The sequence below is a fragment of the Rhynchophorus ferrugineus genome, unplaced genomic scaffold, assembly GCF_030347505.1.
Source record: "Rhynchophorus ferrugineus isolate W39M unplaced genomic scaffold, kcgeb_rfMv2 rfM1, whole genome shotgun sequence".
NCBI classification, from domain to species: domain Eukaryota; kingdom Metazoa; phylum Arthropoda; class Insecta; order Coleoptera; family Curculionidae; genus Rhynchophorus; species Rhynchophorus ferrugineus.
This window is the reverse complement of record NW_027472580.1, coordinates 88,076,405-88,101,308: the sequence shown is the minus strand read 5'-3', so window position 1 is coordinate 88,101,308 and position 24,904 is coordinate 88,076,405. Positions and strand designations below refer to the sequence as shown.

At 32.4% G+C, this 24,904-nt stretch overlaps 1 protein-coding gene across 3 annotated transcripts in view; it reads left to right on the top strand.

The window, feature by feature from the left end:
• The window catches only part of LOC143191805 (prion-like-(Q/N-rich) domain-bearing protein 25), a 38,118-nt gene that overhangs the window by 5,774 nt on the left and 7,440 nt on the right, over positions 1–24,904 (top strand). For 2 of the 3 annotated variants that reach the window (XM_076397191.1, XM_076397212.1), the window contains exons 2-4: positions 4,978–5,229; positions 14,825–14,962; positions 22,867–23,136. In XM_076397191.1, the coding sequence (XP_076253306.1) occupies positions 4,978–5,229; positions 14,825–14,962; positions 22,867–23,136 (660 nt within the window). The remainder of the gene's footprint in view (positions 1–4,977; positions 5,230–14,824; positions 14,963–22,866; positions 23,137–24,904) is intronic. The other variant, XM_076397201.1, reaches the window with a different exon arrangement.

Below are 24,904 nucleotides of genomic sequence, written 5' to 3'. Positions count from 1 at the left end.
TTAATTTTAATTAAAGGTCCGGAATGTTGTTGATATATTTAGTAAACATTTTCAGATTCTCCACACGTACAAGATTGGCGAGAAAAACATTTTATAAATAAAAACCAATCTGTTTTTTTATTATTACTTTTCGATGCAAATTTGACACAGTAAATAATAATGTAAATCGACCATTTGATGCATGTGTCTCTACAATAATTGCATACTTGTACGAGCAAGTTACCCAGAACCGCTGGAGATCGTAAAAGAAATCTAAAACCCGCTAATGGAGTAAGTTGAGGGGCTGCGGGTTATGTCGCGTTCATTATTCTTCTTTTGCCGGCTCGTTTATGATGGGATATAATAAATTTTAGCTCGGAGCCATGTCGATTTTTCATTCTCGATCGCATCGCTAATACACCGGGACATGGTAATTGAAAATCCGTGAAATCTTATATTGTATTCTCACGAGATACACTTTCGATCGTTATGTTTTCTCAAAGGAAGATCATAAATCACTTCCGCTGTCTCTTGCTCTTTAGATGAATTAAATTCAGTTACAAGACTTATGAGTATTTATTAATTATTTGAGATGGTAAGTATTGATTTTTGTGTTAAGACATTTGGAACCTAATCAGCGTTGCCAACTTGTAGGGAATTCCCCTAACTACGGGAAATCTCATGTTGATTGGGGATTTATTGGGGATTGGAATTATGCGGGAACTTTGACATCTCATCGTAAATATTATATCCATAACTCTGTTCGAGACACCTCTACAAGAACTCCAAATACCTAAATCATTTTTGAATGTTACTTATGGATATGAAATGACATTTTTCAATACTTTCCATACTTCACTACTATATTTAAATTCTATATCATATTATTGGGATCCCAAAACATGGGAAGTTACCAAACGAAATAAAAGCCTCTAGACGTATATCGCTGCCTCTAGTAATATCTAAGGTTTTTGAAAAACCCCCGTTGAAAAAATAAAACCGATCATAAAGAGAAAAAACCTTATAGCAACACACCAGTTTGGGTTTATTAATAAGCATTCAACAATTGACCAGGTCCACAGAATAATAGATGTTATTGAAAATCCCTACGAAAGTAAAAAGTATGCTCAGCTATATTATTAGATATAGCACAAGCCTTCGTTAAGGTTTGGTATGAAGGCCTTGTTCATAAACTATAGAAAATATTAGCAAAACAACTCACCGAACTATTAAAATCGTACATTACAACCATAATATTTAGAGTCAAACAAGAATATTTAGAGCAGAAACAAACAACAATATTTAGAGTCTTACTCTTCAATAAAAGAAGCTAAAGCAGGTGTACCACAAGGAAGTGTATTGGGACCAATGCTTTATCTGCTCTACACTTGTAATTTACCACAAATGAAGAATATTACGATGGCTACATTAGCTGATGATACTGTGATTATAACTGTGGGAGACAATAGTGAAGAAGCCTCACGAAAATTACAACAGGCAAGTGACAATATAAATAATTGGACACAAGCTTGGAAAAGAATAATTAATGAAAGTAAATCTGTGCATATGCAATTCACCTACAGCTACAATCTCTTGCTACAGCTAAATATCTCGAAATGAATCTTAATATCAAACTTCGTTGGAAGCAACATATAAAGAAGAAATGAAAAGAACTGGAATTGAAATATAGGAAAATGTACTGGCTAATTGGAAAAAATCACTATTATCAATACATAATAAATTGCTATTATATAAGCAAATACTGAAACCTATATGGACATACGGAGTTCGATTATGGGAATGTTCTGCCAAGAGTAACACAAAAAAAATACAAATTTTTCAGAACAAAGTCCTGAGAGGTGGCAACACCCAAATACTCTAGGACTGATTACCTACATCGAGACCTTCAGACACCCGCAGTGAGTCAAGAAATCAAGAGAATTGCAAGAGGGCATGAGGAAAGACTCCATTCTCACGAGAATATCGAAATATTGCAGCTTTCGGATACCACTAGAACAGGACACAGACTCAAAAGAATCAAACCATTTGATCTTGTGTAGTTTTGTCACAGGAGTGACATGTATAAACATTATTTCACCAGAGAGTGAGATATGGCCGATGGGTGCTCCTACTTATATACCTAGATTTAAGTTATCATAAAGACAAATTGTAGGTTAGTCGGAAACGACAAGTAACAATGTAATTATTAAATAATAAAAAAAAATAAAAAAATATTATTGTTAGTTTTTACAGGATTTTATTATTTTATTAACAACGACGTTTAATTATCTTTATTCAATCCTTTAAATTATTTTATGTTCGCCGTAAATCCATCAAAAGTTCAACATCTACAAATCAAATCACTGGTGCTAGAGCTGCAGCGACTTCCAGTGCTTCGTAAATCTGTGATAGCACAAAAATTAGATAACCAGTGGCTGTGCTGAATTTTAACATGGAATTTGACGTCATGAAGATAACTCCGACTGGGGTAAATGGTGAGTGCTACAGGGTTAAAATATTTCGGCTTAAAAACACTCTGAGGGAATACTTAATTCCCAAACAACTAAATTGTGATATCCTCACTGCTGATCCTGCTAATTTTGAACGCATAGGTGGAGCGAAAATGTGGTGTTAAAAATAGTAAAATAGAGAATAGCAATCGATTAAATACAGACACTGTAATGTCTCTAATGGCAACAAGAAATTGGGTGGTAGTGTCAAGTTTAACCTTTCAAGCACAGTTAACATTACACTTTATTCCATATTATGAAAAGATAAAAATAAATATAAATAGATATTTTATTCCCAAAGATAATGTTGAGGGGAATTTGGAGGGAATAAATAAATTTTTCTCCACAAATTAGGAAATTTTTCTTGCGGTATTTGATAAATTAACATTGCCAACCTCAACTTAAAATATGTTGAAATTATTATATTTAAGTTGCTTTATTCAAGAGAATATGAGTTTAATTGTTTCTCCTTCTTCGTATACCTTTATCTTAATTTTACAGTACATTATAGATTATTTGGTAGCCTGTTCCATCATCTTTTTAGTGTGAGTGATATTGTAATGTTGAGATAACAGTGATCTTTCAAATGTTAAAAAAGCATGAAATTTCAGTTTACCTTTAGGCTTTTTCAAATATAAGGAGCCGGCTTCTTTGGCGCTGTGGTCCTCCAGGCGACAGGACGGTCCTCCTATTGTTTCGAATCCTGCTGGGTCATCGATATATTTTATGTTTGTGAGTGTAATTTTAAATGTCTATAGGAAACAGTGTAAAATTCGACAAGGAATAATCATCCCGGTCACTCCAGTAACCAGGCTGGGTAAGACCAGATGTCCTCTGAGATGGTCTCTAAGTTTGTCACTGGCCAGTCGGTAAGCTTAATGCCGCGGACCGCGTTTCGGAGCACCACGTTAAATTGTAGGTCTAGTTCAGATAAACCCATGTTGGCAAAAAGGAGATTTTAAAATATAAAAAAATTAAGGACCATTTATTACTTACTCAATCCTAATATAAACAATTCAAATATATCCATTATGGTGAATTATGGCTAAAGTTTATTGTGAAGTTATGGGAAAAAAGTTATTACATTATAGTATTCAGTTTTTAATCTAAATAATTTTTAAAAATTTAAATTGCACTATTATTATCACCGATTATTGAAATATGTTGATGAATTAAAAATTATTTTATTAGTTAGAGCGAGAGGCAAATGAATTTGATTGCGATTCAAATCACCAAATAACTTAATGTAAATTAGGGAATAATAATTAGTAAATCAAATAATAGTGGTAAATAAATAATATAGTAAAATGCAATCAGCTCGGATTTTTGAAAGCGAATTTATTCATATATATTTCGAACACTAATCAATGATATATATGGCGGTTCTAACAAATACCACTCTAGAACTTTTGAGATTTCTGGATGAAAAAACTGAAGAAAGAACACAAACCTCGTTTCAAACCAGATTTATATTATTAAGAGAGTTTTAATGATGGAGGTAAGAGAGAGTTATATCGTGAATATATCAAAACGTCCCTGCTAATTTACCTCAATCTTTGGCGAGTCACTAAAATGAGTGTGATTTAATGTTATTGTGCTAGACGCCTTTCCTACTGGTCCATTCTGACAAGAAGCAAAATAATATTTTTTGTTTAATCCCTTTCAAAAAATATAAATGACGCAGTAAGTAGGATTTCGTTGAGATCATAAATTTTCAAGAAGAAAAAACGGGTTGCCATTGGGTTGGCAATCGTTCCACAATTACTCAAAGCATTTCAAAAAAGGTGGATTGACGGTGCTCAACGATCCCTAGGTAGAAATCATTCCAAGTAAGAAACCTTGAAGGTTTGATAAACACTCCCAATCCGTGGATTCTCGGCACATGGGTCACAGTTCAAGATGTAAGGCCACCAAAGGTGGTTTAAAGTTCCTCTGAATTAACATAATCTGTTGGAATTCGGATAGACAAGTTTGCAATTCAGGGTGAATGGGCACTAAAGACGATTGGAGTAGCTCTGTTTCTTAGCCGTAAGCTGTTGAAATATGGAGTCCGTGAAATATGGAAGATATTCAAAGGCAAAATGGCGCACGAAGGTGCAATCGATGCTCAAAAATTTTATGGCAACTATATGCTGTCCAGACGGAATAACAACCACGATTTAACGATAACTATTCTTTAGAATGGAGCTGTTGTAATAAGCCCCTGACTATCCGGCCATCTGGCTAAAACTATTTGAATGGTGAACGAGTGAGGCGATTTGATCTGTTTTCTAATAGACAAGAACCCTCAGTGTCGCTTTGTATTGCCGTTCAACAAGTCGCCTCTTCTTTCCGTAAAATAAAACAGTTTTTTAAGTAAAATGTTAGTTTTTTGTGTGATACCCTTTCACATTTTTTAAACTATATACTTTTTTTAAAGGAATTTGATAAATTGATAAAATAATGGTTCCAAAAACATTTTGTGCCTTATTATTCCCTTTTGTTTCAGCCATTGAAATTACTTCATGTGAAACAGATATCGACTGTGAAGATATCGAGAATGGTACTTGCGAAAACTTTATGTGTTCCTGTGGGAATACTAGGAACTGTGTCAATAAAAACAAAGTGATGGTCACGAAGATCGGCGAAAACTGTACCACCGTAGATGACTGCAACATCGAAGGTTCGCTGTGCATAAATGGCAAGTGCGCCTGTCATAAAGGAAACGTTGCATCACAAGATCAAAGAACCTGCTTAAAAAGTGAGTTAAAGTATAACATTATGTAATGTAACAGATTTGTTGTATCTACTGTAGTAACCAATATTAATGAGGTAATTAAGGATAGGTTTTAATGCTCCTTGTCTCATATATGAAAATTGTTTATCAATAATCAAAATTATTGTTTATATATCAGTATGAGTGTAATTAATATACAATATTTAAATAATTAGTAGCGCCATTTGTTTTTACACTCAATAAATCAAATTCATTAGTTTATGAATAACCATAAGCTATCGAAATGATTAAAATTAACATTAACAATAACATAATGGCATATATTCTGACGAGGTGTTTGTTTAGCTCCAAAATGAAACCAGTTCCGAGAACAAACGATTTGAATTCATGGGCGGTCAGCCACAGTTTGATTGTTTTAGGTACGATTTCGAATTTTAAACAGAAGAACGTCTGAGTGTTATATCTGACGCCTAGATTTCACTCGAATCCACCGTTTTTTTGTTTGTTTAATATTAGATTATTTATGTATTGTTATGTAACTCTCGTCGTTAATGAGTGTGACGACAAATTGATCTGGAGTGTTGATAAGGGATTATATGAAATAACAATATATAGTTTCGGGAATCCATGCATAATTTATGCTGCAAAATGCATTGTTAGTTCTAAATCTTTTGTAATATTTTATTTGAAGATGCGAAGGGAACTTACTCCTTAAATTTCAAAGAATTGGCATCAATCATTATCATTATCATATTAAATAATATCATAATCATTAACTATGAATAATTGCGCGAAAAAGTCATCAAATTTTTTTTGTATAAGATTGTTCAAGCAATTTGTCTATTTATTTAAACAACTAACTATTTATTTTAGGTTGTATGCCTTTTTGGAATCAGCTCTGTGATCTTGTTAGTGTCTTATATTTTGTTGACTATAGGCTATTTTGTATTATCTAAAATTGTCGGTCTTTTCTGTCTTGTTCATAATCTTTAGAACATTTTATCGAAGCCACATACTTAACTGTTAAAATCTTACACTACAGCCAGACTTTTATAGTCAAACAAGAGGAGGTCTACTCTACAATAAAAGAACCTACAAGCAGGTGTATTATGATCAATTTGTTACTTACTTTACATTTGTATTATAGTATATTTACTAATGTTACTTGCTGTCGAAGTATCTGATTACATCAGGTAAACTATATAAATAATTGATCCCAAACCTGGAAATGAACCAAGCCAAATTTGTATATGTTCAGTGCAACTATAATAAGGCAAATGCCAATCGCAAAAAATAATAGTATCATTAACCACAAAGCTAAATATCTCAAAGTGAATATTACTGCATAAGTGTATTGGAATGAATATGTTAAAAGGAAAGAGAAAGAACTGAAGTTAAAATATAGGAATATTTAATTGGAGTTAAGCAAAAATAATCAGTATTAAACAAGTATTAGAACAAAATATTCTGTGGAAAGCAAAGTAAATATAATATCTACGTTTTTCAGTCCCAAGTTTTAAGAAACATAGTAAGTGCATTTAAATACTATAAGAATGATTACTTACATTCAAACCTATAGATAGCGACTGTTACTTCATCAAAAGAATCGCAAGCGCATAAGAGAAAAAACTTCATTCTCATTTTAATATCAAAGTATTACAACTCTTGGATAACACCAGAACAGTACACAGATTCATCATCAGAAAGAAGAATTTGATCTTGTTTAGTGAAGTACAGTAAGGTGCATCTAACAGAAAGAATATTAGTGTATTAGTGTATACACACATAATTTTTTTAAATTATTTCCGATGTTCCTCTGTTTCCTCACTTTCCTTTATTATTGGTTTTTTTAGCATGTCGAGTTTTGCCTACAAAATTATTGCTGAAAGTATTCCCTCGATATCTCTATTAGTCTTATTTTGTATCTTTTATATGTCTCTTTTCCAAAATGTTGAAACTTTTTAAAAAATATTTTCTTTACTGTTCATCTCTATCCTTTAGTTTTACTCTCGCTCTACATTTATTCTATATTTCATAGATTCCCGATGTCTTTTCGTTCTGATAGTTTCTCCAGATTCTTGTCTTTTGCTTGATTTATGCTTGTATTTTTTCAGACCACACCGCACTGGTTGTTTTTAAACAGAACTTCATCATCTTGACTTTGATTGCTCTCTTATATATACGTCTACCTCCGTATTGAGGTAATTGTATGTTGATATTTCTGCATATTTTTATGTATGCGCTTGTTTCGTAATTTGTATGTATGTATGTATTCCAATAGTGTACCATTCTTGGTTGACTTCTTTTTTCTTTTCTCTATCAAAGTTTCTTCTTTTATATCTCGGTCTTTCTGATATTACGGAAAACCATTCCTTATGTCATCTTATGCCATGATTCTTATGTCAGTAAACAATTTTTCAAATTAAATAGTAAATACCATTTTTGTATATAGAAAACCTTCTAAAATTAGCAAGAGATAAGTCGCTAACGCAATCACTGAGCAGACTTCGAAATGGAATACAAGACCGTATATTTAGTATAAGAGAAGTAGTGGAAGTTGAACCCAAAAAAAACAGATATATCTAGTTTTTATTTACTTGAAAACGTTATTTGGTACACCAAGGAGAGAAACACTATGGGTCATATTATTAACAATAGTTAGTTATATTATTAATAATGAGGTGGAAGCAATCAAAGAAGCTAAAGTAGTAAAAGATAAATACCAATATACCATACGAAAATAATAAACTTTCAAAATACAAACAGGGATAAGACAAGGTAGAATATTAAGACTAACCCTGTTCAAGATTAATGAAGGAAATAATAAAGAAATGTCAGATAGACAAAATACAGGGTCACTGTATAGGGTCCTATAGGCAGGGACAGGGCAGGGCAGGGACAATATAGGGTCCTGATATGAGATATACAAACATTAAGAAAATAATAATGTCGGTAGGAACAATATATTCCGGAAACCTTAAACAATATATGATATTAAGAGAATATAGAATGAATAAAATCACAAAGAAATTCGTGGTGATCTGAGAATCAGATGAAATAAATATCTAAATTAAAAATGAAAGCAATTGAAGCCAGAGCATGATGAGTATGATTGAAAATCAACGAAAATATTGAGTGTGTTTTTCTCACAATTCTACTAATTATTATGATTATTGAGGATCACATTCTTCTTATACAATGTTTATATTTGGTAGCTCTAATTACAACAGTCAACTTTTAGATTACAATGTTTGTTTTAAATTAAAACAATTGTTAAAAATCAAATTGTTCCTCTGAAATGAGAAACAATTTAATTTAGTTCTTGGAAAAGTGTTTCTATACCAGAAAAACCAATAAAAATATTTCATTTCATATTATAATAAATGTAAAATTACTAGTGTTGTAAATATCAAATGAATACATATTTGTTGAAGAGCTTTATAAAATCAGACACTTTGTGATCTCATAAAAGAATGAAAACAATCAAACAAATGAACCTTTACTACACCAGTTTCGACGTTAATGCCCTATATATAACACATTATTTTCACCCTCTTTCGAAAGCTATTTAAAAAAAAACTTTATGGGATTACCCTGTTCCAGAGCCATAACTAAAACATGTTTAATTTATGAATGCACCAGGTTTAAACTGGATTTTTAGAGCGTTTTTTCCCCACCACCGCCGTAGTAATAAATTCTTCCAGATTAATGATCCTTTCGTTAAATCAACCATACGAGAAATATATAATCCCGGACTTCTTTTTATTGTTTCTTTGAGAAAATCGATACCGTAAAGCAGGCGAGGACGAACACGGCGACAGATTTATCATCGTGTGTGATAACCGCACCACCGTCTGCTATCTCAATTAATCCTTCGAAGCAATTAAAATTGTTTACTTGATGAGAAAGATGTCCCACATTGTTAACCTGATATGCATGTGATTTGTCTCGTGGTTTTTGTTCGGTTCTGAGGCAGTCGAAATTATATGAATAAATTTGAATGTGATCTTTTTTGGTTATTGTTTCGTGGGGACATAAAATATTGACATTCACTGCACATGTGAAAGAATTCTTGTGGTTTGAAAGCAATTATGAAGTGACCTTGAAATACCGGAGACATTTTTGTATAATCATATGAGAGAACTATTGCAGAATAAGTCTCCTATTAATTGTCAAAAAAGTTTTTTTATACATATCAAAAAATAATAGGAATTAATAAATGCAGAGACTCTACGATTATCCTATTTATTGATTTTCATCTAATTTTCAACCCTATTCATTGGTAAGCTGTTTTAGAGGGATAGCTATATTAAGTAAAACAAAAAAACACAGAAGATCAGACTGAAAATCAAAGAACTATACTGATTAGTCGGAATATACTCCCAACTTGGACTAAGACCAAAGAGTTAAGCAAAAGTGTTTTATATATATTTTAAAGTATCCTTTTTTATCAGTGAGGGTTTATCTGGACTGGACGTACAGTTTAATGTAGGCTCTCATCCACGGTCCACGGCATAACCGTGAAGAGACTAACCCCAGAAGATATCCGGTCTTAGCCAGCCCGGTTACTGCCATGGTTGAGATAGTTGCTCCTCGTCGTATTTTCCACTGTTGCGTATAAAGACAGCTACAATTATAATCACAAATATAAAGTACATCCATGCCTCAGAAAGATTCGAACCCGCATCTATCACATCAGTAAGAGGACAGTCCGATCACCTTAACCACTGTGACAACGAACTCGATAAAGAGATTAATTATCAAGGCTTATCGCTGAGTAACCAAAGATAAACTGCGAGATAATCTCAAAAATAAATAGTAATATATGAAATGAGGTTACTAAATTACAACAGCGTGTTAGCAATGCAGCTACTGGACAATATGCAGGATATCGGAACATCAAACATTATAGCGGTGGTAAAACTGATAAAACTTGATTTCAATTTGGTGAATACATATTAATTTATTTATCCCTCTATTGTTTTTGTATTAATGAAAATATATATAATGCGAAATGTAATAAAAATATATTTGCATACCTTTGGGGGCTTGATATAGTTTTATAATTTTTACAATCATTCATCATGATATAGCTTGTATGATAGCTAATATATGGCTTAAGAGTTACTGATGAAAGAGCTAAACATTGGCAATAGTTGGGTCCATTGTTCATGTACTTGGGATGCTAAATGGAGAAGAAGTGGCTGAATTGGTCAAACTTTAGCTGACTTAACACATTTATATGCATTCAAGAGAAGAAAAATATTGCAACCTTAATTTTTAAGTTCCTTCAGATGGTTTCTAGATCTGGTACTGCTATGGTATTCAACCTCAGCATATTTTCTCAATATAGAGTTGAAGAATATATTCAAAGATGCAGATTATTATGGCTTCAACATGTTTGACTTTTATTTTTCTTTTGTTGGCTTTAGAATATTTTGTATTTTCTCTTCATAAACTTCCATAGTTACACAACCATAAACAGTAAACCATCTACAATTGTTGCAGCCCCTTCATAATCCCACTTTTAATTTTCGGAATACATACGGATTCATTCTTTTTCGTATATTCTATCGTAAATTTACACTGTATCTCAAATGCTTTCTATATAACGTTAAAGAAAAATCATGGCAGATCAGATTCAAAACCGTAACTGTACTAGTTAGTCGGAAGATACTCCCAAATTATAATATACAATATGTTGCACGGATGAATGAAATATCATCCAAGTAGTAAGGCATGAATTAAAATCATGCTTATGTTTCGAGATGTTAGCTGCGGTGATAACTGATACTTTGTCTGGATAATACTGCACAAAAAAAATCATTTTATTGTATTTTCTCATCTCACTCTCATTTCACATCTCTTAAAAACCAACTCCATAACATTTAACACTTTTGCAGTATCTTCCCTCAAGCCATTTTTCTTCTGTCAATGTAAATTTCTATTATTATCTAATCACTTCCCTTAGCTCCATGAAATTATAATGCAGGTATCGTACACAGTGGTGTATTGACACAAAAACTCGTATTAGTGCCAAACATTGCCAAAAACACGATCGAAATATCCCCAGGACACTTATCAATGTTCATTTTGAGTAAGCACTGAATTCATCTTGCTACATACTTTATCATATTCAAAGTACAATATATAATACTTTTTATGGACTTGGATCTGTTGGCTTCTAGATTGGATTCGCATTTATTCAATAAACCTTTATCGACGTATTCTAGCCTAAACAGATAGAAATTAAGGCAAGCTTTCTGTCATGGTTGAGTGATCAACCCATCCAGGGCTTATCCAGGGATAACTGGACCGTATGTTCATATCGCACATATCACTGATGTTCTAGTACATAGCTAAAATGTATTTATCATGACCCCTTTTGTATCTTGTACACTACTGCTGCTCTACGGATTCCTTTTCGTTGTGTTAGAGAACATTGTTATGGTGTTCAACTTTACAAGTACTTTAAAATATTTTCGTAACAGATGATCCTCATGTTATTGTAGCGACCGCAACAACCCTTTAGGCCACGACCCACTCACCTATAGCAAAGTCAAAGGTTGGCAACGCTGGTGGACTGGTACCATGCGGTTCCCCTCTATAAAAAACCACCACGACGACGTCTAGCTCTCTTTTCTTTTGTCTACCCCCTTATAACTGTACCACTTCTACAGCGCTACCGTACTTCTTTACCTAACCAATTTAAATCGAAATAAATAAGCATTTCTTCAACCAGTGTCTCCACAAAATAGTACTAGTGTTCGGACAAAATGTATATTCAACAATTCTACACTTAAATATTATTTTAAATGAAATAAGAACATTATACATATATCTTTAAAATAAATAAAAAGCACATGATCATTAAATAATACCAAGTAAAATAAAAACAAACACAATATCAAAGACAAAATTATAAATAAAACCATAAAATATACCCATAAAATTTTAAGGATTTGTTAACATTTGTAATACATCAAATAAACTGAGGCCGTAGAATAATAACGTTCATGTTAAGACAGAGCAAAGTCCAATAATAAACATTTATAAATATCCGTCAATATTATGTAAGAGTATATTATGACGTTTATCCATTTTCGGAGGTGAACGCAATCTTTTTTTATTTGTTTTTACTGGAGTTTGAAGAAAAACACCCAAAAAGCCGACAAGTGACGCTGATTTATTATTAGAACTGTTGTAAATCTTTCGGAAATGTCCTTAAGGAAGGCCCCCATATATCAAAATTGATATATAACTTGCCACGAAACCGAAAAAAAACAAAATGCTACCAGTAATTTTGGTGATTCTTGTAATAATCTCGAATAAAGGTAGAGAAACGACCTTAGAGACAGATATATTGCTGTGGGTAATGAAGACCTCCATCTGTTATTTTAATCTATTCTTATTCGCCCCTTTCAATTTAGTTATTTAGATTTAATACTCATATTAAATACTTTTTTGCAAATTCAAGCTTAAACGTGAAAAATATTAGAATAGAAAATATGACATTAAAAAAATTGACAATAAAACATATACTTATGATATATTACACTCAAATATTCTTCTACACTCCAGTCTCGTAATTCTTATTTTTAATTGCTTTTTCACAAATTTTAATCATCCTTTGTATCAGCTTATTTAACTATTTTTAATATAATATTTATAATAAGTGTCTTCCCTTCAATTTGCAAGTAACCTTCACAACAGTGTTAAGAGAAATTGGCATCGATTCTTTACTTTCCTATCTAGTTAATCCCGTCCGAATTCCATAGTGCAATGGTCTGGCGATTATGACGGCCATTTTATTATTTGTAAAATGTTTAGATTCATTGTGTGGCTGAAAAATAAAAATTCGCTCAATTAAATTCACTCCAGAATGAATAAATATTTATCAATTTCTAATATGACCGTGCTTATTATTACTAATACAAAGTTATTTAATAAGTAAGGCTATTATTTACAAAGTAAAGGCTATCATCACCACAAAGTTCATGCTTAGTTGTAGATTTGGAACTTCTTCTGGAGATCAAATGTCTTCGGTATTTGATTTACTCTAGTAGCAAGTTTTCGTATAATAAGAATACATTGTAAACTTATACATGAAACTCCGATCTTTTCTGCAAATTGACATATAGAAAATTGTTTCAGTTTCGAAATATATATAGCACTCCGCTGTTTAACAGATATGTATTTTCTTTTTGCCAGTTTATGCGTTTACATGTTCTTGTAACTATTATGTGAATGTCACAATTAGGCCGGACACTAAATTTATATTTTTTGAAATTTTAAACCCATATTCCAAAGGTACAATCACAATGCGATGACTAGAACAACTAGATGCAATCTAAGAAATTCTAAGAAATAAACTATGGCAGTAACCTTCTAGTGTAGTAAGCTTTTACACATTAGTATGAATCCATAACAATCATTTAGTTCAGTTTGAACTTTTAATTTAAGTATTAATGCTTTTTTTTCCAGTATTACATTTTTTTTGTTTTCTTTTATTTGTGGTGTTTCTTAACCGTTGGTAATAACAGATTAGTTGAAGCATCAGCTGACAAAAAGAGTGTGTTAGAGTGTTGGGCTCACACGCAGAGGTCGCGGGTTCGATTCCCCGCGCGGGCAACACTTTGTTATTGTTCTAGTTTGTTTAGAATATTTTTCAAATCACCTAGGCCAGGTAGCTGACCCCAGGCCAGAAAACGTTCGTTTATTTCGCCTACCCATTGTAATACTTATTAAAATAACCGCGTAAGTTATTAAGGAGGAATATTAAATATATTTAACAAAGAAATTGAACCGACTTCAAAAAATAAATAAGTAACTCACTAATAATTTTAAAAAATCAAACTTATCTTTTTAACACAAAAAAAGTTTTAAAACAAAATATGTACATAATAATCGTTGTAATAACTAAATAAAAACCTTATTTAACCTACCTACTACATGTATTTTATATTCTATTATGTACACACAATTTAGCTTAACACCTACCTAAACCTATTTATCTATTTACAATATTATTTTACCTACTACCAACTGATCATTTTACAAATTATATTATTACATTATACAACAACAAAATAATTTTATAAATAGATAAATAGGTTTAGGTTGGTATTAAGCTAAATTGTAGTAGATACGTTAAATAAGATTTTTGTTATTTTTTTACATCTAAGTCTAAATGAGAGAATTTGTAATATACATTCTAGGTGTATCGGATGTTTCAATATAACAATTTTTGTATTTATTCTTATTACAGTTTTTATAAAAATATACAAAAAGACAACAGATCGTCTTGATGTTCACTACTATTTACTACTTAACATATTATATATCTTTCTATTATATAACTTCCTTCAGAAGAGACACCCAGATATTAAAATTGATATATGAACTTGTCGTAAAATCGACGACAAACAAACTGCTACCAACAATTTTAGTGTTTCTTATAATAACCCAAAATAAAATGAAACAAACGACCTCACGAACAGATATATTGGTATACGAGAAATGTACACCACCATCTGTTATCTTAATCCATTCTTATTCTCGCCCTTCATGTTATTGAGCTACCTTTAACACTGGATGATCCTATTTCTCTATTTCACAGTAGCCACCGGGTTGGGCAGTACCTGCAAGGACAGAGTTCAATGTCAGGCGGCCGTCTCCCATTCGACCTGTCAGAATGACAAATGCGATTGCGAAGAACAGATGCACCAGTACAACGGGAGTTGTTATCGTAATGTCGGTAAGTTCTTAGGCTGGTGTTAATTATGATTTGCGTCGACTTGGCTATGTATTTAATTAATGTGACCGCAAAACAACAGACACATCACTTTTCATTCGTCGTAGGTTTTGTTTTCATCATTATTTGCTATAAATTTTAAAGAGAATTTAATAATGTTACGTAGAAAATACCTATTACCGTGCGAAAAATTGGTTTGGTTTGGTTTAGTTAGCTTTATTATTCGAGTGCACAATACTTCCCTCCACATATCCAAGCAGTTCTTGATGGAATATCTTTCTCGACCGGCACGTCTATCATAATAAGTCTTTGCTACCCCCCATATCAACTGGATTGGATTGCATATACAGTGATAAGGAGGAAGTCGTAATATTCATGATCATATTGTCCAGACATCTGATCTACTGTATATCTTTTTTCGGACTAAAAGTAAATTGCAAAAAACGCAATGAAATTTTTCATTTAGTTACCTAGTAACATTTTGAAACAGTTCTTTCTTTAACATGGTTTCTTCAAAACTTATTTTATGTACTTTAAGCCATTCCTTAATTGCAGCCTTTGTTGATGCACTTGTTGGGATCTTCTCCACCAATGTACTAAAATATGTTGAATTGTCCATAACAATAATTAATGGTTCCTTCAAGTTTTTTAAAAATTGATTTTCAAACCACTGCAAAAACAATTTATGGTACATTTCTCCATGATAGTCACTCTTGGACCTAGAGGAATATACTATTTTTGCAACGGGAATAAAAATATTTCATTAATATTCCTGTTTCCAGCATTAAGTAGTTCTTCATGGCATATAGTTATGTCTGCAATGAATTATTATATTATGACTATTAAATCCTAATCGATGGTAATTCCCACGTTTACCTTCTTCCATCAACTTTTGTTGTCATTACGCAATATTTATTATCAACTTACCATGAGTGACCCAATGTACCGTTCTGAAATATCCACATCTCACACAAATATACAAATTGATATAACAATTCTTCCTTGATTTTGTTCACGAAACCATCAAATCATAGAAATGTTTGACAAAATTAAAAATTGAAAAGCATGACAAAATATTTTTTTAAAGCCAGCTCGTTATAAAATCACATCATATTCTATAGGCATTTAACTTATAGCGGAGTGAAGCAATCAGTCCCGTGAAATATATGTCTATTCTTTATATATCTCTTTTAGACACCAGATAACTAATAAATTAGTCGTGAAATTAAATTATGATATTCGGTTATTAGTTCTAATGAACTTGTTAACTGCACTGCTGTCTCGAAAGTGATAAAATTTAATAAAACGGTGAAGCAAATCGATTATGTAATAAAAAATCTTCCATGGTCCTCTCAATTTGATTTATGCTTATGTTGTGTTGGTAAATTACCGCTATCCAATTAGTTTAGATATATTTTTGATATTTTCAATAAGAGTTAAATCATGCCATGTTAGAGACAAGGAGAAACATTACGATAATATGATATCAACAAAGTTAATGATTCTGGCAGTTATCTGGTATTAAACTGAATAAAACATTTTTTTAGGTCAATAAAATAACCGCAAATTCTATCACTTTAGATAGAATATAATTTATGTCTTAAATATCTTCAACAAATTTACTGAAACATGAGTTGGAATAGTTCTAAGACATGAGTAAGACTGTGCTTGGCTCATTTTTTCACCCCAATTTACTCTCAGAAAAACAGGAATATCAAAATGCTAATACGTTACAGTATATATCGTCTATATTTCTATATTTGGATACAGAAACACATATTTCTTACCAATGTATACAAATTTTCCACTGCTTTAAAAAACCGTCTGGATAATAGGTTAAATTGGAAATAATCACAAAAATGTCTATAATCAGACAAATCTAGACAATAAGCAAAGTAGATCAAACTCAATATTAAAGAACTATACTAGCTGGTAGATAGATACTTCGGACTTATTCTAAGATCAAAGAGTTTGGTTTATCAATCAATTATAAAGATTACTTGGAGTTTTGGGATGCAGATATGGGGTTGACTAAGACATCAAACCGAGTGGTAATCTAACGCTGGTGAAGCAAAGTTCTTCCATGAATTAAAATATAAAATAAAGTTACTAAATGACAGCAACGTGAAAGCAATACAGCTACTGGACAACATGCAAGAAATTAGAAGGTTGGAGCGATCTGAACCACACGCACTTAAATAGTTAACGGTTAACTTTAGCAAAAATAGCCTAATTTAATTTTAGTTTCATAAAATACATACTGATGTATTTATCCCGCATTCGTCTTAACAGTGCATTAATGGAAGTACAGCAAAATAATAGTCATAAATCATTTCTATAAATAAAAACTGTACTAAGCATATCTAAGGTAAGAGGTGATAAAAAAGCAAAATATATATAACAGTTTTTAAGTAGGCAAGAAATTCAAACTCAACCAAAACAAGAGAAAATAATATAAATCCTAAAAACCGTAATTAACTTCCGTAATTTTGGAGTAATATATATTATTACAAATAAATATAGGGTGATGCAAAAGTCTCACTGCCATTTTGATTGTGAACTCAATTTCGCTTTAACCATTCTGTTGTGTAGAAGTCCAAATTTTACTATGGATAAATATACGCCACAAGAACGAGCAGAAATAGTGAGAATATTTATTAAAAATAATCCATTATTTCCACTCAGCGGAAATTGCGTCAACAATATCCTAATCGTCCAGTGCTTCACAAATCTATACTTTGTTGTTTACATGCAAAATTTCGACAGCACGATAGGACAGAAGACAGGCCTCGTTCTGGAAGACAACGGACGTCTCTAACGCAGAAAATGTGGCTTTGGTGCGCGATAGTGTTGCAGAGTCTCCAGAAACAACAATTCGGAGCCGTGGTTCCCAGTTACAAAACTAATTTGAAAATGTTCCAGTACAAAATTTATGTAGTCCAGAAATTGCTACCGAGAGATCCTGATCAACGAGTTGAGTACAGTAATGCAATCCTGAGGCTATCTGGAGAAATTGAAGATTTTCCGTCAATATTGATAATGAGTGATGAAACCCATTTTATTCTTAGTGACCACGTCAGTAACCAGAACAGTCAGTTTTGGGAAACACAAAATCCTCAATTAATTCATGATGTGGTATTCATTCTGAAAACATTATTAGTCCTTATTTTTTTTGAAAATGACCTACGTGATACGGTTACTGTTGCTGCTGAACGGTACCAAGACATGATTCGAAATTTGTTTGTGCCTGAAATGGAATATCAAGGACTAGAAGACATATAGTTTTAGCAAGATAGGGCCACAGCGTACACATCTCGTTCAAGAATTCAATTATTGAATGACGTTTTTCCACGAAAACTATTTTCGCGGATTGGCGATTTGGCATGGCCAGCCTGATCTCCGGATTTAACAGCACCAGACTTTTTCTTATGCGGTATTTTAAAATCAAAAGTTTATGGAATAAGCCCCAACGGACTCAATATCTTACAGATAATATTCGTCGAAATTAAAGAAATTCAGCCTCAGATTTTGCAGGATGTCATGAACAATGCCCTAAAAAGAGCCGAAAGCTGCATAACGAATCGCCGTCACCATTTAGCCGATATAATGTTTCAGTCATAACAAAAAAAAGATCAAATAAACTTTTTATGAAAGCCAAACTTACTTATCTTTTCTTTGAGTATATTAAGTTATAGGCAATCAAAATGGTAGCGGGACTTTTGCACCACGTTGTATTATCAAAGCAACATTTTAAAGCACTATAATTTCTCAGAGACTAATGCACATGTAATCCACATTATTCCACATCTAATAATTTGTTGCTATACATTGGAAATTAAATTCTTCTCTTTCTTCAATCGACAGAATAAATAAAGATTTTACGAGAAAAAACAACCTCTAATATATTTACACAAAATATTAATGACTGAGGAAGTAGGGTTATTAGTGGGCGCTAAAAAAAGAAAATATGACGGATTCGGATTAAGTTTTCTGAGAATAGACACCTCCGCATCAGAGGTCTAAATATATGCATCTACATAAACAAAACATATCTCTTAATCAAAAGGAATCCATCATTTGGCCATTGAAGGCCCCTACCTATTCCTACTAAATCCCGGTCGGGATCTTTACACCCCAAAAACAACAACACATCAAACCCAATTAAAGACGGATCACATACAAATCACCGCCCTCTCAAAGAGCCACAGGAAATGGATAGTACGAGAGTAACATGAAAAGTAGTATTACTATGCCTTAATATTAATAAATATGTTATATTAGACATTATTAGAAAGAGATTAGAAGGAAATAGATACAGAAGCAGATAATACAAATATAAAACAAATTGAGAAATTTAAACATTCAGTATTTTATATTACAAAAACATGATCATAATGAATACAATATACATTTTATTGTGAAATTGTGATTAAATCCAAATCCTGAGTAAATAGATTATATATAACAAATATATTATAAGAGAAGAACGAATGCATAGCTCAATATATAATTCATCAGTTTGTAAAATGGCACCACAATCATATAATGTTGACGACTTGAAAGTTGCTAAACAACAATTAACTATTAACACGACTATACCTTTAAAATATTTTAAAAAGGTATATAACACACCTCAAGTCGTTCTAAATCCAATAAATATAAAGACAACAAATTTCACGCCAGCTTGGTTGGCGCAGTGATAAAGACCGACAGGACGGTCCACCCACTGTTGCGATAGTCGCGGGTTCGAATCCTGCTGGGGCATGGTCGTAAATTTATGTTTGTTATTCTTTAATATTTGTGATTGTCCTAGGCAAGAGTGCAAAATCCGACAAGGAAAATGATCCCACGTCACGCCAGTAACCAGGCTGGGTAAGATCGGATGTCTTCTGGGATGATTTCTAAGTTGGCCACTCGCCAGTTCGTAGGCTTAATACCGAGGACCGTCGTTCGGAGCCCACGTTAAACGGTAGGTCCAGTCCAGATAAACCTTCATTGGTAAAAAGGAGACATGCCATTATGTAAAGCAAACTTCACCATATGAAATGTTGCCAAAGAGATTAGGTTAAATTTAATTTAATATAATCCCAAAATATAAAAAAGAACCTCCGCAGAAGTTTTATTTCATATAGTATTTGCCGATGCCCATCAACTATTAAAGGAAAAGTGAATACAGTAATATAGATGTACAAACATTATTCCGCCATTTTAAGATAAACGTTGCTAATGCCGGTGATTTTTAATCGACTTCAAAGTCGAAAAAGGAGGAGGTTCTACGTTTGACGTTTTACTGTATATATGTTTTTAATGTATATTCGCTGATTTCTCCATCAATTATGAACCTATTTAGAAAATTATTGTTTCATTCGAAAGAGTGCATATCCGAGATGGTTCCATTGGAACCAAGTCAGGATCTCATAGGCGAACGGGGGAAATTGATGGAAAACTTCAAGTGTTAGTACGTACAAAGTTTTCACATATTTTTTTATCTAAAATAATCATATATTTGGGAATAATGTTATTACTGAGCTGATGTGATGGAAAATCGGAAGTCGTTCAGTGCAAAAGCCATTCAGTTTGCTTTTTAAGCACTATGTATAGCATATAAGACCTCGTAGAAATATTGTAGACAACTGCTTCTATGGTGTAATCGTTAAAGCGTTTGATAAATTACCTAGGATAGGTAGCGGACCCCAGAGCATAAAGCGCTTCTTATTTTCAATCATTGTTCCTTTATTTCTATTATTCCCCGAACGTGCTGCACTTTTACTTGGCCTACCCATTGTAATATTAACTAAAATATGAGTAAATATCTAACACTAAAAAGAGAATAATAAAAAGAAAAAATAAATAAGGAACTCATAAAAAAATTAAATATAATCAAACTTATATTTTTACCAAGAATAAAGTGTTTAAAACAAAATATATACATAATAATCGTTATAATAACTAGATAAAAAGAAACAAAAATCTTAATTCATCTCTCTACTGCACGTATTTTATATTCTAGTATATACACACAATTTAGCTTAATACTTACCTAAACCTATTTATCTATTTAAAATATTGTTTTAACTAGTACTAACTGATAACCTCGAAGCAGATGCCCAGCCCAAACAATATAAAAAAATAATATAAATTTGTGATATATACACAAAACTTTCTGACATTATATTCTACACAAAATCTAAATATGCTAGATTTTGTTGTTGTTTTGACTTGATCGACTGTACCAATCGAATCCAAAAGAATTTACCACCATCAGAAAAGGAAGGCAATATAGTTTATACTTTTCTATGGTTTTCTATGCAGGATAGTGCGCATGTGCCAAATCCGAAGATATTTCTTAAGTAATGTATCCTAAAATTCGTGACTATAACTCCTACAGTGCTTATTGTACAAATCAGCGTTCCACTGCATTCACCGTCTTCGGTGCTCATTTCACCACGTCTAAACTTAGTATACCAACCTTGATGGTTGATTTTCCTGGGACAGTGACAAATTCCTTTTTATCCATTTTTTTTCATAATAACAAAAGTTAATTAAACTGCTGAAACTAAAAATGTTGAAACCACTGGTCCGACAGCTGTCGAATACATACACACATCTGTTAACAGTTAGGGCTAACTAAAAAACATATAGATTTAATTCTAGTAGCGCCATCTATGTGTCAGGTCGGGGACTTTTCAATCGACCTGTTAGAGTGTATCACGATAATTTTATCGCTACCAAACTTACATCGCTATGTTACCAGAAAGATGAGAAAAATTGTGGAAAATGATTGAAAATATTTTTGTCTAATATATGTCTATATAAAGTACTTAATAATACTTTGGATTTAATAGTACCGTATGCACCTGATGTTGCATCTTCACATTCGGATTATAATATTATTTCAATTGACGCAGTTAGCTGTTTATGAAAAGCAGTTAAAAAATTATTCCTCCATCCTTACAAATCAAGTTTGGTTTAATGAAACATTTTGTTAAGGCCATGGATAAGAATGGTAAAGATTTTGGTATTTGATAACTGTTTTCTCTAAATTAAGTCACGCTAAATTAAAGAAGGCATTTTTGTTTACCCACAAATAAGGAGGCTTATAAAAAAACTAATTAAGAATTCATTTTGCATTTTACCGCGAAAGAGTTAAAGGCTTGGTTGTGTCTAAAAAAAAGTAATTCATGGATTTTTAGGCAATTTTAAAGCTGAAAATGCCGAGTTTTTGGTGAATGACAAAAATATAAATCGATGGTGTGCAGAATGTCGTTAAAAACACATTTCTTTTATTCCCATTTCGATTTAACATACCCCCCCCCCCTTCCAATCTTGGAATATTGAGTGACGAATATAATATAAATAAATAAATATGATTTAATTTTTTATATTGTCATTATTTATTTAAAGTACTTTACTTTATTATAACTTTAAAATGCTACGTTCAAAATACAACAAAAATCCTTTCAAGTTTTTGTCTTCTGTAGGTATAATTTGACAAAAACCCGTTTTACTTAATGTTATAGAACAAAAAAATTGTCACACGGTGTTATCGACATATAACAATTATTTCAATAGCATATCACGAACTATTTGATCTGTACTGGTAAATAATTCGCCGACCATTTTATGCAAAGGAAAAAATAATATTGGGAGAGTGGCGGCCACAAATACCCATCCTCAGCTGTCATCTGTCATGTTAATCGACTTAATTTACGTCTATTATTTAACGTCACCGATTCCGACGCTCATTTTTTCTTTAATTTTCTTACACCGTCTCGATTAGAACGGCTATGACAGATAGGAAGGTGGTCATTTGTATTTGTCACTTGTTAAGGGTCCCCAAACGGAGGGATTCTCATAAATGGGACGTGTACTTCTTAATTAACCGCGGGAACGGATCTGTTTTCCAGGTCTGGGTAAGGACTGTGAGCAGCAGGGCGAATGTTCGGCGGTGACCTTTGCGGAATGCGTCGCTGGAGTATGCGTGTGCAGAGATGGGTACGTCAGAAGTTTAAAGAGCGAGAAGTGTCTGGCGATTGCCGCCAAGATCGACGCGCCTTGTTATGAGGACGTCCAGTGTTCCACTAGGTTTGGAAAGGCCATTTGCAAGACTGGGCATTGTCAGTGCGAGGAATTGTACAATTTTAAGCAATCAAGAAACGTATGCGTCAGAGATATGCGTAAGTATTTTGATATTGTGACAATTTTATTGCTAAATCACCTTTTATCGACATTTTTAACGGATGCAATGGTATTAGGAATTATTTGTTTAGCAATAGCCTACTATAATGATGTTTAATAAACTCAAAATAATTGCAACATGGCTTTATGGGAGTATTCAAGTGCAGAATTTTGAAAAACTCAATTCTATTTAATTTCATATTTTCGAGGCTTAATCTTTTGAAGATTTAAGAAGATTTTTCAACATTTAAATTACGACTGTAGATATAGCTGTTTCGGCATACAAACTTTTTTCTCGAAACTAGCTCTTCGAAGATGTTGACATTTTTTAAAGTTATTTATTTATAAAGAAGTGAAGGAAATGGTAGCTGAAAAAGGTAAATTACGAAAAAAATGGCAACAAAACAGAATACATGAAAAGAAAAATAGTTTAAACAATATAATCCAAAGACTGAAAAGAGAAATACTGCAAATAAAAAGCAAAACCGTAAATGACTATCCCAGAAATTTAGCAGATGATAAAGAACTGAACTGATTACTCACTCTGGAAAGCCACAAATTATCTAAAGCGCTTATGTCTACACAGTCCACCTATAAGAGACTTATGTGGGAATTGGGCCCGTGACAATCGCCAAAAAAGCAGAAGCATTTGCTGAATATCTAGAAAAAACTTTCAAACCAAAGGGAACTAATATTGAATATAATTTGCCGGGCATATAAGCTGAAAATTCGATGATTGAATTAGTCACGCCGAAAGAGTTAACCAAAGTTATTAAAACTGATATTTGCCCCAGGAAATCACCAGGTTACGATTTAATAACAGAAGAACTACTGCAAAAACTACCAAGAAAGGGAATTATAAATCTCACCAACTTGATCAATACAGCATTTAGATTAATACATGTCCCAGATATTTGGAAGATGGCGGAAATTATAATGATCCCAAAGCCTGCGAAGTCACCAAACGAAATAAAATCCTATAGACCTATATCACTGATGCCAGTATTATCTAAGGTTTTTGAAAAACTCCTGTTGAAAAGAATAAAACCGATTATAGGGAGAAAAAACCTAATACCAACACACCAGTTTGGGTTTATTAACAAGCACTCAACAATTGACCAGGTCCACAGAATAACAGATGTTATTGAAAAAGCCTATGAAAGTCAAAAAGTATGCTCAGCTATATTCTTAGATGTAGCACAAGCCTTCGATAAGGTTTGGCATGAAGGCCTTATTCATAAACTACAGAAAATGCTACCAAAACAATACACCGAACTATTAAAATCATATATTACAACCAGAATTTTTAGAGTCAAACAAGAAGAAGCTTACTCAACAATAAAAGAAGCCAAAGTAGGTGTACCACAAGGAAGTGTACTACTTTACACTTGTGATATACCACAAATGGAAAATATCACGATGGCTAAATTTTTTGATGATACTGCGATTATAGCTGTCGGAGACTATAGTGAAGAAGCCTCACGAAAATTACCACAGGCAAGTGACAATATAAATAATTGGACACGAGCTTGGAAAATAAGAATTAATGAAAGTAAATCTGTACATGTGCAGTTCACCTATAAACAGACCGTACGACAACCAATAACATTAAATAACACTATCATTCTATATAGCAACAACGCTAAATATCACGGAATGAATCTCGATGCAAAACTTCGCTGGAAGGAACATAGAAATTGAAATATAGGAAAATGTACTGGCTAATTAGAAGAAAATCACAATTATAAGTACATAATAAATTGCTAT